This window comes from Merops nubicus, unplaced genomic scaffold (assembly GCF_000691845.1).
Source record: "Merops nubicus isolate BGI_N331 unplaced genomic scaffold, ASM69184v1 scaffold44716, whole genome shotgun sequence".
In the NCBI taxonomy this organism is placed as follows: domain Eukaryota; kingdom Metazoa; phylum Chordata; class Aves; order Coraciiformes; family Meropidae; genus Merops; species Merops nubicus.
This window is the reverse complement of record NW_008616381.1, coordinates 1-18,258: the sequence shown is the minus strand read 5'-3', so window position 1 is coordinate 18,258 and position 18,258 is coordinate 1. Positions and strand designations below refer to the sequence as shown.

The window sequence follows — 18,258 nt, the reverse complement described above, 5'->3', positions numbered from 1 at the left end:
CGCCTGGCCGCCCTCAGCGCCCGCGCCGACGAGGAGAGCAGGGACTACAAAAAGGTGGGACTCCTGCGTGTGTCGTTGTCACTGTCTGCACCCTAGAAGCGGCACGAGGCTGCAATGAGAACCTCTGGAAAGAGAGAGAGAAAGTTCATTTCCGTTTTCTGCTTCCTTTGCTTTTGGAATTCACAGCAGCCTTTTTCAAAAGCATCGGTCCTTCAGAGGGTCAAAAAAAAACAAGGGGTGAAAGTCACCTATCAGGGGGAGAGGGATTGAGGATTCAGGCTGGAGAAATGCTGGGAGGAGGTCGGAAGGAGCAAGAAAAGGTGCTGTTGAATATGTCAGCATGGCCCAAGCATGCATATCCCCACAATGAATTTCTACTGCTATAAGTGTCCAGAATTATTTCTTCTGTAGTCTCTGAAACTTTCAGCGTAATCCTTGACAGGCAGTGTTGTGGCCTGCCATGCACATCTAGTGCATGCTAAAGACCTTATGAAAAGTAAACAGAGAATTGATTCTGAAATGCCTGTGATGCTGGAGAGCCTCACATGGTAAGCAGCACCTGGCCAGGAGCACAGGCAGGGTGGCCAGCTTGTCCTGCTGGAGGAGTGGAAATTCCCCTGCTTTGAAGGAACTGAAGGGAAAAAGTCCATTTTGGAGTGGCATAAAATTGTCCTCCTTTCTCCTCGTTTTCAAATAAAAGCACACAAGAGCAACCAGGGTGTGTTGTGTTGGGAGCAGAACAGGATGAGGGGTTCAGATACATCCAGCCTCCATAACTTAATACTTGGTTCTGCTTGGTGGTTTACCTAAATTAAAAACCTTCCTTTCCTTGCCTCTTGACTGTGTTTAAACGCTCTACAAAATTAAACAGCTGTCTTCTTACTCTGTACGAATTCTGAAAACACAAGTAAAGCATCCAACTTAGTTTTGTTCACCCTTCTTCTGGCAGAGGGGAGGGATGGAGCTGCAGCAGGGACACGGGGCTGTGCAGGGCATGGTGGCCCCACTGGCGCTGCTGTGGCCGAGGAGCAGCCTGGCTGAGGGACTGAAAACTTCTGTGTCCTCTTCCAGTTATACGAGAGTGCACTGTCTGAGAATCAGAAGCTGAAGTCAAAACTGCAAGAAGCCCAGCTTGAGTTGGCTGACATCAAATCAAAGTTGGAAAAAGCAGCCCAGGTAAGGCAAAAAAATGGGCCCCAAGGCTGGGGCACCAGCACGTGGGAAAGGATTTAGCTCTGGAGAGGGAAGGTGCTACGGAGGGGACTGCTGGTTTTCACAGTGTGATTCTGTAAAGACTGCTGCTTCTCAGGGCAAGCACATCTGCAGGCTGTCTAGGCCTTTGTGCAGCACCCTGTGTGTGCCTCGTGGGTTTAATAGCTTTCTATTTTTAATTTACACAGCAGAAACAGGAGAAAACGTCTGACCGGTCCAGCATGCTGGAGATGGAGAAAAGGGTACGTGCCTGCTTGCCTCCCAGTCCCACCCACTGCCTCGTCTTGCTCTGCAGGGCATAGTAATTTCTTGAAGGAAAGTGTTAATTAAGAAGTTATATTTTTGTCTTGTGGAGCAGTGCACAGTGCTAATTGTGTCCTGACCTCCCAGTGTCTGAGACTTTCCTGCTCTCTTTACAGATCAGCTTCGATCTGATTTCTTTCTTTCGTTGTAGGAAGCTGCAGACCAACAAACTGTATTGTGCTAAGAGAGTGTTGGTCCACTATGCTTTAAAATAGTCTTGGTCCTTATAAATAAAAACTGTTTTGGGGCAGGGGGGACAAAGCAAAACACTATCTGAGTGTCTGTCTCATGATTATATATGAAATCTGAATGTTTGAGTGTTTGAGCACCCAGATTTGTAGCAGTAAGCTAAGCTAAACAGGCTGAATCTCTGCCCTAAGTGACCATAGCTTGGGCAGGTTGGAAGGGACTCAAGGAGGTCTGTAGTCCATCCAGGCAGATTCTACACTCAGTTTGAAACAGGTTGCTCAGGGGTTTGTCCTGTCATTTCATGAAAACCTCTGAGTGTTGTTTCCACAGCTGTAATCCCTGTTCCAGTTCTTAAATATTCTCATGGTGATTTTTTTCTTATATCTACTCAGAACATCCCCTCTTCAGCTGATGGCCGTTATTGTTCATTATCCCACCACATGCCTCAGTGGCTAATTAAAGCTGGAGCCTGGCTCCAGCTTATCAGTAATGTCCATTTACCTGTCAGTGGGTCACCTGAAATGGAGGTTCCTTCTAAAGTGTTTCATCTTCTGAATTTTTAGGAGCTTTGCTGGGTGGTTAAACCATGTGTTTACATTCACTTCCTACCATGAAAGACCTTAATTATTTATGTGTGAACATTTTGGGGAATTTGCAAGGCATGGTCTGGAGGAGGTGATGTTCAGGATCTCCACTTTGGACAGGAACAGTGAGTTAGACAGGGCACAGTCAGCCCTTGGTACAGGTGCCAGGTTTGACTGGTGAAGTTACCAAAGTTGCTGAAGCTGTGGGCTCAGCTGAGGATCTCTGCACCAGTGTGAGCCCCAGGACTGAGATGCTCAAAGCATTGATCCATGAGAAAATGATTTCTAGGGGTGCTTAAAGCTGCCAGGGTAGAATTGTCAAGCACACAGTCCTCACTGCCATCTGACAGAGCTGCTGGGCCAAGTCGTGGCACAGGTGGAGCTTTTCTTCTGAAAAAGAAGAGAGTGTGGTGGTCAGAGCACTTGCCCCAAGCAGAGGGAGCTCACACCGTGCATCCCATCTCCCACCTGAGAGATGCTTCCAGCCTGGGGCAGTGTCCTCCATCACTTCCCTTGAGTTAGGATTGCAACAGCTACAAAAATACAGATTTCTGAGAGCTAGAGAGACAAAGTGCCTGGCTATTTTCAGTGCAGGTGGCATTAACTGCTCCCAGGACAGCTTACACCCCTTGCACTGACAAACACCTGAAGTGTGCTGTGGACAAGTAGTGACCCTGAGCCCATTGTCCATGGCCACACTCAACACCTGTGTTTTCCTCACTCTCCTGGCCTCGTGTTTCCTTGCAGGGAGCAGAGGAGGGGGGCAGAGAGTGTAAAGCCTGTTCCTGACCTACATTTGCCACTTGCTCCTGCTCAGTGTGCTCTCCTGGGGTGCTTTCAGCTCTTCCATACAGAAAAAATCATGGATGGATCCAGATCTATCCTTCTAGGCAGGGTGTGTAGCTGTCCACAGAGGTCACCACCAGAGCTCACATGGCAGAGCCTACCTGTGTAATCATTGCTTTCCAAAATACCCTGAAAGTTGTCAGCTTTACAGCTTTGAAGCCCTGAATTAATCTGGGAGAAGCTGGATTTCCAGGCACCTTTCCCTGTTCATAGAATCATGGAATGGTTTGGGTTGGAAGGCACCTTGAAGATCTTCTGGTTCCAACCCACCTGCCATGGGCAGGGACACCTCCCACTAGAGCAGATTGCTCAAAGCCCCATCCAGCCTGGACTTGAACACCTCCAGGGATGGAGCAGCCACAGCTTCCTGGGCAACCTGCTCAATGTTTCTTATTTGATGGGCTTGGTGAGTTTTCTCCTTCCCTCCTTTAGCAGGGTGTAGTTAAATATTTGGCTTCCCCTACATGGCTCAAAATCCTGTTCCATCAGAAAGTCCTGAAAACTGAGATCACTAAAGGTAGGGGGTAGTTTCATTGAGGGGGTGTCAAGAGAGCTTGAGATGTGCTGGACAGGCCCAGCACCTACCACCAGCTGGCTTACCAGCTGCCCTCTCCCATCTGAGCAGCTGCTGGATGTGACCTGTGTGTTGTTTTGAGATGCTGTTCAGTGAATGCCCCTACAGAAATACAAGAAAGACTCTTACTTTTCTTTAAAAGAAAATGTACTGTAAGTTTTCCTTCTAAATCCTTGTGTCCATCTTTGTTATGAATCCTTGTAAACAGGAGAAGCGAGCTCTGGAGCGGAAACTCTCTGAAATGGAAGAGGAGATGAAGGTAGGAAATAATCTATTCACTCTGTTCCATTTTTTATGCTTTGTATTAATGTCTTTTGGAATTGTCACCTAGGAGCAGGATATTAAAGATGTACATGGGAAGGGACTCGTGTTACCTCTGAGCTTGTTCATTTGTACAGCCAGAACTTTCATGGCCGTGTTCTCCAAACGTGAAATACTAATAAAGCTGTCCTGTTATCCTTCTTCTGATTGCACCATGTGTTGAATTTGTTATGCTCTTTGATCTGAGAACTGTGAAAGCTGGTCTTCTTAAATGCTTTCCAAAACTAACCTTTTGTGGCATCAATGAGTTTCAGTGTGCTGATCCTCTGTGCTCTGAATAGTCTGCAGCCCAAGTTAAGCCTCCGTGGTTCTCTCCAGATGGGTAAGAAGACAAAGCTGGCTTTGAGATCACGCACACTAGCCAGGAAAACACAGAGTGGTTGTGTTTCTGTCCTGCCTTCCCAAAGCATGTCACTGGGAGGCTCTGTCAGTAAATCAGCCTGGAGTAGATTCCAGCAAGGAGGAATTTGCTTCCTGATGAACTGTGCAGCATGGCTTATGTCACGAGACATCCGCCACCGACTGCTTCTTCACCTTCTCTCTCTCATGGCACTGCTTCAAAGGATGGTTCTCCTGCCATGGCTTGGATGCCCTGTGAGCACGGGGCTGGTGGGGAGCACTGCAGAGCAGGAAGCTAAGTACCCCTCAAACCTCACGCTGGATTTGCAGCGTTTCATCGTTTTACTCTATTTTAATGCCCCTATTCACAGAACACCAATTTGACTCTGTGCCCTGCACTTCCACGCCCTCTGAGCATGACCCAGGTGGGACCAAGCTACTTTAAGAAGGAAGGACTCCATCTGAGAGCTGTGAGCTCTCCCAGCACTGGTGGAAACTATTTCCTACCATCCTGGGGGAGGCTCGAGGTTCGTTTCTGTTGGAAGCTTCACCGAGGGTGCGTCTGTGAGAGGAGCTGCATCTTCTGCTGCACCAAGTGGCAGAACCATTTGGTGGGGTCCTGCTGTAAAGGCCTCTTGTTCTCTCACCAAGGAGGAAACAAGTGTGGATGTGCCATCCAGAAGGGGAAGAAGAAAGGACTGAACATGCCTAAATTCCAAATTCTTTGTTCACTGAACAGGTAGCACACTTTAGCTCCAGAGAGACCTTCCTGTGGTTACAGAAATATGGCCTTCAAGGGGAAATGCAGACAGTAGCTGTTTGTGTTGTTTCTTCAGCTATGCAGATCACTCTGCAAACCAGCTCAGTCCATGGAGTAAAAAGACAAATTAGTGTCCTCTAGTGGCCTGTCTGTTTTGAAACATTTATATTGGTTTGGAAAGCAATTAATGAAAGAATGTGCCTGTAGGAGTGGTTGGACACAGCCAAAGCACCTCTGGTTCTTTGAGAGAGCTGCAGACTGATGGGAGCCAAGATGGTGCAAAAGGAGAAGCACTGCTAGAAGGTTGACACGTTCTTACGTTGCCCCGAGGGACGTGCTGGAGAACTGAGAGCCTGAAAATGAGCTGTTGGGTGCTGGAGAGTGGTACTGGCTCTGCTCTCTGCTGGGTTCTTGCTGCACTGAACAGCCAGAGTGGCCTTTCTTTAGTAGAGTATGTAGTCAGGAAATTTGAAAATATCTCCTCTAAGATGCTGCTCCCTTTCCACTAGCTTTTGCAAAACCTCAGGCACGTGGGTACCCGAGTGTGCTGTGATATGTGACGTCTTTTTTTGACAGCCACTCAATAAAAAGGAATATAAAGTCTCAGAAGATCAGAGTGCTGAACTGGGCACGTCCATAAAGAAAGCAAGCAGGCTTAGCTTTTGCAAAACCTCAGGCACGTGGGTAGGAGTGTGCTGTGATATGTGACGTGTCTTTTTTTGACAGCCACTCAATAAAAAGGAATATAAAGTCTCAGAAGATCAGAATGCTGAACTGGGCACATCCATAAAGAAAGCAGGCTTCTGTGTGCCTAAAATCAGGACAGTCAGCCCTGTCGTGTTTGCCTGGAATGAGATAACCTCAGCAGAGCATGTGTGTTAATTCAAGGGTAGAAGCTGAGCCAGGAGAAGAAATGTATTAATTCTGGTTGGACTTTGATTCCTGCCTCTCGTGCTGGCTGAATAGCTGTTGAGCAGAACCAGAAGGAATAAGACACTTAAGCAAATCCACCAGTTTCCTTTAACATGGGGAGCAGCGAGGGGAGACAGCCAAACGTGCCAGGTTGTTGGGGCTCAGGTAGTGCCATGGGGTTTGGGATTCTTCCCACTGATCTTTGGATTGAACCAGCCCAGCATGGCTCACATCCAGCTTTTTGATGCTGGAGCATCCGTGTCCAGTTCTGTGCATCAGATCTCCTGGCCAAGGCTTTCCTCTCCTGCCAGCTGACTCCTTAGGAGGAGAGGCACCACAGGGAGGTGGAGGCAGAGCAGCACTCACAGGACAGTCCTGGCTTTCTCTGGTAGGAACACTTTGTACTTCAAGATGTGCTTGAGCTTTGTTCTTTTCATGAGTTCCTTTCATGCAAGACAAACTCTGTAATCTCAAGAACTCCTTGGTGGCAGAGCTGCTCCTGCAGCCCTGCTCTCGTGAAGGTGACAGAGCAGTGCAGCGTTCTCCTAAGTGACTGGAGCAACTTGGCTGAGGAAGGAGAAAGAAAATTAACATTCGCCCTGAACTGAATTCAATGCCAAGTGCCTGAGGTCCCAACTTAACACAGCAATTTTTCTTGAAGGTCACAGAAGCGTCTATTCTGTAGCAGCACTGCACCTCCTGGCTTTGTACATCGTGCATGCTTTGGGCATTTTGATTTCCCCGAGCCTTGCAGGCACAAAAGGCTTTAATTGAAGGCAGGTACAGCTGAACTGAGAAACCTGCTCTCGGTAAGCCAGGTATCAAGCAGAGTGATAAGCAAGCACAGCAGTATCGTCCAGATTCTGGTCTTCACCCTTGGCTCCAGTCCCAGCTTCCCAGCCTTTGCTTTGGGTTTCTTGGATAAATAACAGGCTGTCCTACCTGCAGCACAGGCACTTTTTACATAAGTGATCCTTTTTATCCTCTGTGTCAGCGTGCTGAGGCTGAGCTGCATCTCATCGGGCCGTGACCAGGCTTTGTGCTGTGCTGGTGTGGAAGAATAAAGGTGGTCTCTAAAATGATCACAGTCCTTCCCATTCTGCGCAGCGTGACAGCCTGTTGTACATATGTTTGATGTTTTCTGCCAGCCAGCTGCTCAGCTGTGTACCCTGTGATAAAACAGAGGACATTTATTATCCATGGTACCACCAAAAGAAATTACTCTTCCAGTATGAACCATCCTCCAGTGAGTCCTGCATGTGATTTGTCACAGGACAGATGTGTGATGTCCATCTGGGTGCCCACCGAGTGCAGGGGGAGCAGGAGGGCTCAGGCAGGAGGTCTGGTGAGAGGGGATCTTGCTGCTGAAATGTCCCTGCAGCTCTCCTGCAGCCCCTTGGCCAGAGCTCTGTCTCAGGACCTGTTGATTTATCCAGTGTCAGAATTGTGTTGGTGTAGTCCCAGTAGCAGGAGCTGCTTTGTCAGTTTGATGCCTTCAGGGGGCTCAAAGCCCATCCTTGGCTGACTCCATGTGCTCACCTGCCTTGGTCCCCATGGTTTTGCAAGGCTTTTGGATGGGGTATCTGGATTCCTTAGTGGGGGAGCAGAAGTAGTGCTGCTGGGTAGCTAAGAATGGAGCTGAAGGATGGAGGCTACACAAAGTGCTGCTCTTGTATGCAGGAATGAGCCCTTGGGCAAAGTGTGCTGGGGTGCAGAAGTTCTCCCTGCCAGTAGCAGCCAGCTCTGTGGCGTGCAGGTTGGGTGGAGGTCCCTGCAAGTTCTTTGTATCATGGTAGATTTGCCTGTGCTGCTTCTGGTTAAGGACAGAGAGTGACCTCCCGCTGAGCACTTTCTGCTAATTAAGTGGCAGAAAGGAATCCCCTTCCCAGCAGACACTTCCTCCATCTCCTCCCTGCCATTCCAGGCTCACAGGTTAGAAGATGCAGGGAGGAGCACGTTGTCTTGTGAAGCTGCTTTGGTTCGGGGCTGGAATTTTTTCACTTGAACTTAAAACTACTCTTCTCACAGATATTTCCCTTCCTGCCTCTTCCCTGCCTGGTATCTGTGCTGCTTCCACCATGGCAGAGGTCTCTTGTCCATGTGGCTCTGCTGCCCGACGAGCTGTTGGGAGGAAGGAGGGAGAGGACACTGCTGGGAGAGCAGCTCTGCAGCCCTCAGCATGTCCTGGCTCCTGGGCTTGGTATAAATGTCCAGCACATGGTTTTGCTTTAGCATCACTGGAAAATGTTGTTCTTGTAGGAACGCTGATCTCCACCTGGCTTGTGCCATTTTCCTGTTGTGCCTCCCTGCCTGCCTTTCTCTCTGTTGTTCTCCCTGTTGCCACTGTACCTGTGCTAGCCCCAGCTTTGGGGCTCAGTTCTGACACTGTCCTTTGCCCTCTTGTTTGTTCTGTAACCAAGAATGCTGTGTTTCCATGTGCCTCCTGGGTAAGATGCTGTCATTCAAACTCCTCTATTTAAAATCAGCAGTTTAAGGTTCCTGAATTCCTACCTCTGGACATCAGAAATAAATTGAGCCCTTTGGCAGAGAAGAGCTGAATCTGAGCAGGGATGAAAAAAACCCCACACCAGAGCTTTTGTGGCAGTGGCCTGCTGTAGGACAGTGACACTGGCAGGTGCTTCACTGAGGCTGTAACATCTCCCATGAAGCTCTGATCGCTCTTTGCTGCACCAGACTGCTTTAGCTTTTAGAGACACATGAAGAAAAGGAATCTTAAAGAAATTCTCTGTTTCCAACAGTGTTTTCAGAGCCTGAGTTGGTGGTAAGTCAACAAGGGTAGTTCTCACCGTAGTTGCTGAGTCCAGGGCCTGGGTGCTGCTGGAGCTCACTGTCTGGGTGAACCAGAATCCAACCCACAAGAGACTGTCCTGCTTTGTGGTGGGAAATCCCTTTAGTTGACCTTTATGAAGGCTTTGGAGGCCCCTGGAGAAAGGGATGGTCCCCAAGACATCCTCGGTGTGTTGTAAGACTTTCCCAACTCGCATCCCTACTGCCCACCAGCACTCACTGCTACTAATTTTTCTTTTCCTCTCTTTTTTTTTTTCCTTGTGGACTAAATTCACATTTCTGTGCCCTTCTGTCTTCATGGTGTGTTTTCTCTGTATTTTTCTGTCCACTCCTCTCACTCTCTGCAGAATCTGCACCAGCTCAAACAGATTCACACTCTGAGGCAGATGAATGAGCAACTGCTGGCTGAAAACAGGGCTCTGACCCGGGTCGTAGCCAGACTTTCTCTGCCTGCCAAGCCCTCCGAATCAGAGGAGCTGTAGCTGCTTTCCCTCGGGCTCATCTCGCCTCCCTCCTCCACTCTTCCAGGCAGGTCTCCGCTCCTGGCCGGGCTGCTCTCCCTCGCCTTGCTGCTCTCCAGGGGGTCTGAGGAAGCTTGTGGCTCAAAAGCAGCATGTGGCAGAGGGTCCCCTGAAGGCAGACGTGTGGTGTTCCTGCCTGGCTGAAGGCAGGGCTTCACTGGAGGCTCCCTCCAGTCCTGCTGGCTTTCCCTCTGCTTGGCAGGTGCTCCTGACCTCGCCCTTTACTAACCAGCCACGTCAGGGGGTTGCCTTCTCCACATGAAGCCATTCATCTGGGAGAGGAGCAGAAGGACGAGCTCCTCTAGGGCTGGTGGGTGGCAGTGAGATGGCTACTGAGGAGTGATGGGTCGGCTGCTGCCCTGTAGCTTGGGCATGGCTTTGGAGTGGTCAGTGCCAGGGGTTAGCCTGCAGCCCCTTCCCCATCACCTTTCCTCAGAGATGTGGTTTGTGCCATGTGTCTGCTCGTGATGTAATTATTTTTCAGTTAGACTTAGCTCAGTGAGGAGCTGGCACCCAGCAGATACGATTATTCAAAGTCAGAGTGAACAGTGTAATAAATTTGTAGGGATATTATGAAACAAGCACATTTTAAGACCAAAGGTGAGTTTTAGAAAACCTGTCACTGGGCAGTCCTCAGCAGGTTTTCATGGTCACTTGAGCAGAGAGGAGAAGCTCCTTCCCTCATTCTGACTAGAGATCTTTTAGCCCGAGTTCATAGCATCCCCTGTGCCTCCTGTGCTCTGGCTGCAAGGCAGGAGCTGGACCAGGGGCACTGGCTTTTTTCTTCTCCTGTTTTAAATTCAGTGCAGAGCAATTAGTGTTTGAAATCCAAGGACAAGCCCTCCATAAGCTTTGCCCTCGCACATCATGCAGTTAAATTACATCCTTTCTTGCTACTTCATTGGTTCAGTGCTAAAATAAAGCTGTAGATACTGCTTTCATAGGGCCCTCCCTGTCTTCTGCAGGTTAGTAGGGGTATTCAGATCCCTTCAGACACAGCTATTAGTTAGGAGAGGAAGAAGCAGTTTGCTGTCGTGAGCTGGAAGTGGCACTAAGGTATGAAGAATGATATTCTTAGCCCACAAATTATATCAAGGATGATTAACAGTAGGAACAAGCTAACAGGGGAATTGTGGCTTCCCCGTTCTGGGAGTCAGTTCAGGACCACACGTGTATCACAGGAGCTGAGAGAGGGGGTGGCTCGTGTGGTGTGCCCTGAATTGTGCACTCAGGTTAGATGATCTCACTGTCTTCCTGGTGTCAGTCTGAGGCAGTGTTCTCAGACCTGCCACTGACTCATTCCTTCTTAGAAGCCATGAGCTTAAGTCATCCTCCTTCCCAACATGCTTTGAGATCTGAGAGCGAAAATTGAGCCAGACTGTTCCCAGCCCCAGCAGAATGCTGTTCCACCCACGGCAGGTCACGGGGCTCTCCTCCTCCTCCTCACAGGACTCGCTGGGACACCCCTCTGCTCTGACGTGCCCTGTCCCCTGCAGCCCGCGGAGACTTGGCTGGACTGACCCTCCCCAGCTTGCTTGGAGGTTTGCTGGAGAAGAGCTGCATGTCTGCCAGCCCTGCTGGGCTTGGTCAGTGCTTTCAGGAGGTCTGACAGGATGGTGCTGGTGCCTGTGAACCCTGTCCCGCCAGGGTCTGTACCACAGCTGTGCAGTGGTGGCACTGGTTTAAACTGGCAGATTTGCCATGCTCCTGAAGCAGTGGTGCTTATCAAAGAATCTCATTTCCAAAATTCCCACCATTTCTGAAGTGCCACCTTCCCTGGTGTCCCAGGTAACACACAGCACCCCTAGACCAGCCTCTAGCCCAGAGCTCCCTTTGCAGCGACACCGCAGTGAGCGCCAGCATCCCCTTCGGGCTGTGCCACATCCCCCCTGTGCCACATCCCCCCTGTGCCACATCCCCCCTCGCTGCTTCCAGCAAGCCCTTGGCAGTTTCTGTTCCAGGCCCTGCATTACCAGCCTGCCTCACGTGCCCTTTATTTGACCTGACTTGAGCTGCTTTGCTTCCAAGGGAGGCAGGAACGACCATGGCCTGGCAGCAGTGAAGTTTTATACAGTTTGAGCGCCAGCATCCCCTTCGGGCGGTGCCACATCCCCCCTATGCCACATCTCCCCCCATGCCACATCTCCCCCCATGCCACATCCCCCCTGTGCCACATCCCCCCTCGCTGCTTCCAGCGAGCCCTTGGCAGTTTCTGTTCCAGGCCCTGCATTACCAGCCTGCCTCACGTGCCCTTTATTTGACCTGACTTGAGCTGCTTTGCTTCCAAGGGAGGAACGAACACCCTTGGCCTGGCAGCAGTCAAGTTTTATACAGTTGATTTTTAGTTTTCAGAAGGCTTCACTGGTGATAGAGTGGGCTGCAGCCAGAAAGCTTTTCAAGAAGCTCTTGATTTACATGTAGATGTGCTCCTTCCTTTTCAAATAAGTCACCAGAGCTGTGGGGAAGCTCAGGGGTGAGGCACAGCCACCGTCAGAGCTCCAGGGAGCTGCACAACTGGGGTGGTCACTCTCGGGTGTTGCTTCTGGGAGCTTGTGACAGATTATCTCTACCAAAGCAAGCACCAGAACTTCATATACTCCCTGATTTCAGTGATGGGCACGTTCTGGGGTGCAAGTCCACCCCAAGCAGTGGTGCAGAGAGGCCAGGCTGTCTATCTGCAGAGCCCAGGAGGTGGTTGAGTGGTCACTGTGCTGTGTGACTGGAGGGCTCTGTGCTGTGTGGAGGGTGCTCGATGCAGCTCAGGAGTGCAGAGGGAGACAGCAAATGCTCTCCCTGTTTCCCTGGGCTCCTGAGCACCTCGGTGATGGGTGATGCCTCTCTTTTGGCCATGAGAAATGGCACAGGGAGTCGTGCCTGCTGTTCTGGTGGCAGCCCTGTTGTGGAGCTGTGCCTGTCACACCGCTGCTGGGTCCAGTGAGATGCTTTTAAGCATGATGAGCTGAAGCTCCAGCCAGCCAGTTACATGTTTTATCCTTTCTCCCTCCTCTCTTGCAGAACCTCCCTACTGGAGCACCCACCTCCAGTGGGGATGGGGACAGGGTTGGGTGCACTGGGGCCAGGCATGGCTTGGCCTGGCTGTGGCAGGAGGGATTGCTCCAGGCAGGAGCTGGCAGCTGCCTGGGCCTGGTGACTTGGCCAGGAAGAGGCTGGCAGTGAGAGGAACGGGCAGGAGGTTGTGTCCAGAGCTGAAACTCCAGCTTTGGAGTAAGGAGAAGGTTTGAATTTGGGGGAATTCCTCTGAGACCTTGGCAGAGAGGATTTGGTGCCTGAGTCTGACCCTGCTCCACCCGAGCGTGTTCCAGCAGGTTCTGGGGCTGGGCACCCTCAGGGCTGCTGGCACCCACAGTGCATGTTATGTCTTCTGTGTCACCCCAAGGAACATGGGGCCTGAAGGTCCCCTGCCTGCAGCATGGGAAGCAAGGGCAGTGGGAAGGTTTTTGCCATGAGGAATGCTGGAATTGTGCTGGGGAAGCCAGTTCTTCTTCTGCTGCCACCTAAGAGCTCTCTGGCTTTTGTCCCTTAGTTGAGCTCTAGCCTCCAGAATTGAGCACCAAGGAGATATCTCCAGGGTCAGGATGTTCTACCAGTGCTCTGGCCATGGCATGTGTGTTTGCATTGAACATCTGTGAGATCCCAGAGAGTTTGGGGGTTATTCTGCAGAGATTTTGCAAGCCAAGCTTGGTTGCAGTCCTGAGTTAGAATTTCAAACTTTTGTTTTCCCCTCTGGTCCTGGCAAAATGGAACAAACAAATTAAAAAAAAAAAAAAGAATAGCTTTATAGATTTTTGCCAAGCCCTGTATAGGCTCTGGGAACAGGTTTGGGATGAAGCAGCTCAGAAATGGTTCCTGCCTTCCCAGGCTGGCCCTGACCTGGTGCTGGGGCCATGACATTGCTGTCACTGTAGGTTTCCCTGGCTCTGGGGGCTCCGTGGCTCTCTGCTGTGCTCGAGTCCCCTCCCAACCCCTCCACACCTGCTGCCCAGCTTATAAAAGTCCTGGAGGCATTCCAGGTCAATGGTCGACGCTCCGAGTGCTGGGTGGAGGGTGGAGGAAGGAAAGCTGCACGCTGCTCTGAGTGGTGAGGAGCACACAAGCCAAGCATCCAGGTGCCACCCTGGCCACAGCAATGCCACGTCCCTGCTGTGCCCCCTGGCCCGTGGGGCTGGTCAGGCTGGCAGTGCTGAGCTGAAGCCCTGCCTTGTCTTTGTCTCTCTGCAGATTTTGACAGAGCTGAAGTCGGACAACCAAAGGCTGAAGGATGAGAACGGAGCCCTCATTCGTGTCATCAGCAAGCTCTCCAAGTAGGACTCCTGAGCAAAGGCAGGACGAAGAGGGGTGCCCTGCACGAGCTGCCAACCCCACCACCAGGCCCCCCCTTCTCCTGTCCCGTACAGCAAGCGTCTCAGCCATGGGATCAATGTCACACCTGCCTTGCCCTGCCCTTTGCTGCCCACTCCCTCGTTTCCCCCACAACACACCCCCTGGCATTTTATTGTTTTTAATTTAAGCATGTCGTGGTATCTTGGACATTTTATTCAAGGGAGAAGAGGAATGTGAGGACTGTTTGAGCTGCCAAAATTTCTTCTTCCAGAAGCTCAGTGTTTGGTGTTGGGCTCTGGTCTGGAGTAGGTAGCTCCTACTTCAACAAGTGACACCTGAAGAACTAATCCAGCACATCCAGGCCCTGTACAGGTGGGAATGTGAACGTGGCTGGGACTCTGAGGATGCACATCAGCCCACCAAGATGTGGGACTCTGGTTAAAACGTGATGCTGTGAAAGCCACCAGGGCTGTTTTCTGCAACAGGCTGATGACAGCTGATTTGCACAGAGACCTTCTCCTTTTGCCCCCATAGGCCGAGTCTTTTATTTAATACAAGTTTCCAAACCTGTTCAGTAACAGCAGTGCTGACTCTCCACATCAGACCCTTTACCCCTCACGCTGCCCTTCCCTCACAGCCTGGGTGACTTGGTGTCATGCTGTGTCCTTCCAGGGCTCCTCTCTTCGGTGTGGCATCTGCTGATTGTTCCTGGACTCTTGCTCCTTGGGGTAGGGTGTACCACTGATATGTGCCAAGCTTCCTGAAGGACAGGCTTGAACCCCTGGAGATCCTCTGCTGCATATGAGCGTGAATCCCCTTGCAGGGAGCTGTGTCCTCACCAGAATCCAACCTCCCCGCCTTGGCAGCCACCTGGGACATTTTCCTGCCATCTCCATGAAGGCAGAGCCCTGGAGAGGAGCCTGGTCTGGTGTTTTGGGCTCTCTGCTCTGATTTGCAGCAGGAGGCTGAGCAGGCGAAGGGCAGCACTGGTTTGTTTGCAGAGGGAATGCCAGAGTCCTGTGCCACCCCCCACCCGTGGGGGCAGAGGCTTGGCAGAGCTGGGTTTCAAGGCATGAGGCAGTGACCACCAGTCCTCCCGCGTGCCTCGGGAAGGTGTGTGGGGGCTGGGGAGCTCCCCGTGGGCACTAGAACCAGTCTTCTAGTCTGTCAGAAGCTTGCAGTAAGCCTTGAAGAAAACCTAAAAAAAAACACCCTCTTTAATGTTATGTGTACTCGGAACAGTTTGAAATTGTTCTCTCTATGGGCATTCAGACAGTGGCTCCTCCACGTGCTGTGTGGTTCTGATGGCAGCTGCAGTCACCTGGCATCAGATCTGTTGAGCTTCCTCTGGAGCAATAAAACACCTTCCCTCCCAGGGACTCCTCACTGCATCCAAACCACTTCCCCATATATCTCCTTCCATATTTGTCCCTTCATTCCCTTTATCCTTCCATTTCCCTGCTCTGGCTGGCTGGGAGTTGCAGTCTCAGCCTTTGAACTTGGAGGTTGCCATGAAGAAGTTCTGCTTCTGTTCCTGGGCACCTCTGCTGACTGAGCTCGTGGCTCCCGCCAGGCTGGTGGGACTCCTGCTGTGAGAGAGAGAGGTGAGATACTTGAACATGAGCAAAATTCTTGAGCTTGCTCAATAGGGTAAAATTTATCTCTGTCAGTCCTGGCCTTTTTGGAACCTTTTTCTGGTTGCTGCTTCAGAAAGTACATTTCTTTCATTTCTTTCACTCTCCCTTGGGTTTTTTTTTTCCTTTGGTTTTGGTGTTTTTTGTCTAGTTCTCCATTTTTTCACCTTCCCCTCCCTGTCCTGCCTATTTCCACCTCTTTAGCTCTTCTTAGAGATGCCAGTTTTCCCCCAGGCAGCTCTAGACAGAGGTTCTTCTTCCACAGCTCTTCAGCCAGCGGAGCTGTTTGTGCACAGCACGAGATGCCAATTCCCCTGGTCCTCTGAGGCCTTCCTCTGCTGCTGTGCTTCAGGGAGGAAGAGACCAAAGCTGGCAGTGGCGTCAGGGTTTCTGCAGAGCACAGCCGAAGCCAGGCATCCTTTTTGTATTACTTTTTTTTAACCCTGCTATATTGAACAGCTTTAAGTCCTGAGCTCTGGTCAGTGTTTTCCCCGCACGCCGCTCCCACTCGGTGCACTCTTCATGTCAGTCCTTCTGCAGTTCTTGGTGTTTCTTCTCTTGGTGACCCGCTCCTCGCCTCAGACTTGGGCTCCCTCAGCTCTGCAGAGGAGCCTGGTCCCTCCTGTGCCACGCGGAGCAGCAGACACCCTCCTGCTGGGGCTGGGGAGCGCTGGCACCTCGGGCCACGCGCCCCGGCAGGAGCAGGGCGAGGTGTCAGCCTGGAGAGCGTGTTCTACTCGGGCTCCTGGCAGCAGGAGAAGCTGCTGTCTGTTGTAGGGACAGGGCTCAACCCAGGCTGGCAAATCCAGCCTGCACTGACGTTTTGCCCCTTCCTGCCAGGACTCTGGCTGTGCCGTGCCCGAGGGACAGCGTGCGGAGGGTCTCTCCTCTGCTGGGCACCGAGCATCCCCCGCCTGGGGCACAGGACCCACCGACAGTTCAGCCTCACTGACCAGCCAAAGCTGTGAGTGTCTCGTGAGGACGAACCAGATTGTTGGGAAGTGACATTTTTGTTTGGTGTCACTTAGTGCCTGACGTAAGCAGAGCACTGAGGGTACCGAGCCGGACGCTGCGCCCGGGCCGGAGCGTGGGGCACGTGGGGCACGTGGCTTTTAAACCCAGCCCCTCTGGAAGCAGAGCATTCGCCAGACGTCAGCTCTGCTGGAGAACACAAGCTTTCTTTTTTCTAAGCAATTGCTTGGGGTGAATTTGTTTTTATTGCTTGGGGTGAACCCGCCTGTTGTGGCTGCGAGTTTGATGATGGCTCTTTGTAAATAAACTCCTTGGAGAAGCAGGACTAGCTTACAAGATGGGGAGAGAATGTATTTTTATGCAACTTTGAGTGGCCTTTCAAACCCTGAGATGAATGACTTTGTTTTACTGATTGTTGTTATATAGTATTATAAGTATTATGTGTTTGAAAGTTTGGGAATAATATTCACATCTATGATGCCTGTAAACACAACAGTATTTATAAATGAATAAAATAAGAGTTGATAAAATAGAAGCCTTGATTTTGCTTCTGTCTTTCTGGAGCTGCAAGTTCTTTAGCCACCAGGATTTCTGTAGCACTACAGTAGCCAGTGGCAGTAGAAGCACAGATGTTCTGCAGCCCGGGGAGGGGCCACGCTGCCCTGTGTGCCTGCCCAGGGAGCACTCCAGCGGAGGAGCTGCGGGTGCACATCTCTGGGAGCCACCCACCAGGACAGGAGAGGGTCCCACGGACACCTGAACCACGGCGGGTTCAGGCCCATCCCGTAGGATCGTGGGATCTCCCTCCATGGTGCTGAGCCCTGTAGCTGCTCTGCTCAGGAGCTTGGTCAGGACAAACACACATCTTGGTGCCACGTCTTGGAGCCTTTGTCCCGAGCGAGGCTGCTGGAAACCTGCATGTTCTGGTCTCCAGGGGTGGCCACTGCAGCCTGAGCTCTTCCCCAGGGGGTCAGGGGTGTTCAGTGCCTCTGCAAAGCAGGGCAGGACCTAAACACAAATACACGAACCAAACCAGATCTGTTGGGGCTGAAGTATTTGGTGGGAACCAAACACTGGCCCAGGTTGCCCAGAGAGGTGTCAGAAACCCCAGGCTGGCCAGGGCCAGGCCAGAGCAACCTGCTCTAGTTGCAGATGTCTCTGCTCAGTGCAGGGGCTTGGACCAGATGAACTTTGAAGGTTTCTTCCCACCCCGTCCAGTCTGTGATTCTATGTCTGGGCCAGCCACGCTCAGCCTGGGCACTGGGGCTCAAGGCTGCCCAGAGACATCCCCAGCATGTGGGTGAGCTCCCTCATGTTTCGGGGGGACCAGGGCCCTCACAGTGTTCCCCTCATGCCTCCACCTCCCCATCATCCCTGGGCTCAGCCCTGGGACCTGTCTCCTGCCACACACTCCCCACTGGGCCCCAGCAGAAAGACCAGAAGGGGACCAGGGCTCCTTTCAGCTCATTTCTTTAATAAGGAGACAGATATCATTACAAAATAACCATGTAACGATAAGAGACAGAAACAACAGAGTCCACACGAGAGGAAGGGGCTTTAAAAGCAGCTTCCCGCCGGAGCCGAGCGCTGCGGGGCCGGGACGGGGCTGAGCAGGGGCCGGCACGGGGGGTCCTTTGCTCCAGGGGTGACTGAGCCTGTGACTCCAGAGGAGCTGGCTCCTGCCTCCCACCTTGAGGGGAAAGAAAGGAAAAGAAGGCCGAGCTTGTTGCCAAGCCTCATGGATTCATTTCCTTCCAACCCCGGGAGACCGAAGCCGATCCCCCCTGCGGCACAGCCCCACGTTCCATCCCCGAAACAGGAACCACCCGACGGATGTCGCAGAAATAACCCAAACAGCTCCCAAAAAATCCTTTTGCCACCAGATCGTTACTGCACCTCAGATCTTCCATTGCAGAAGTGGCACCAGCAGGAGGCCCCCAGT

General features: G+C 51.6%; 1 protein-coding gene across 1 annotated transcript; it reads left to right on the top strand.

Annotated features, from left to right (window-relative positions):
- Nucleotides 1-3: 3 nt before the first annotated feature.
- On the top strand, nt 4-13,695 carry LOC103775366 (protein phosphatase 1 regulatory subunit 12B-like; the record flags this gene model as incomplete). Its single annotated transcript, XM_008942812.1, has 5 exons — nt 4-54; nt 1,072-1,176; nt 1,401-1,454; nt 3,917-3,967; nt 13,609-13,695. Coding segments are annotated over 5 exons (348 nt in total), but the record flags the coding sequence as incomplete, so codon positions are not given.
- Between the last annotated feature and the right edge of the window lie 4,563 nt (nt 13,696-18,258).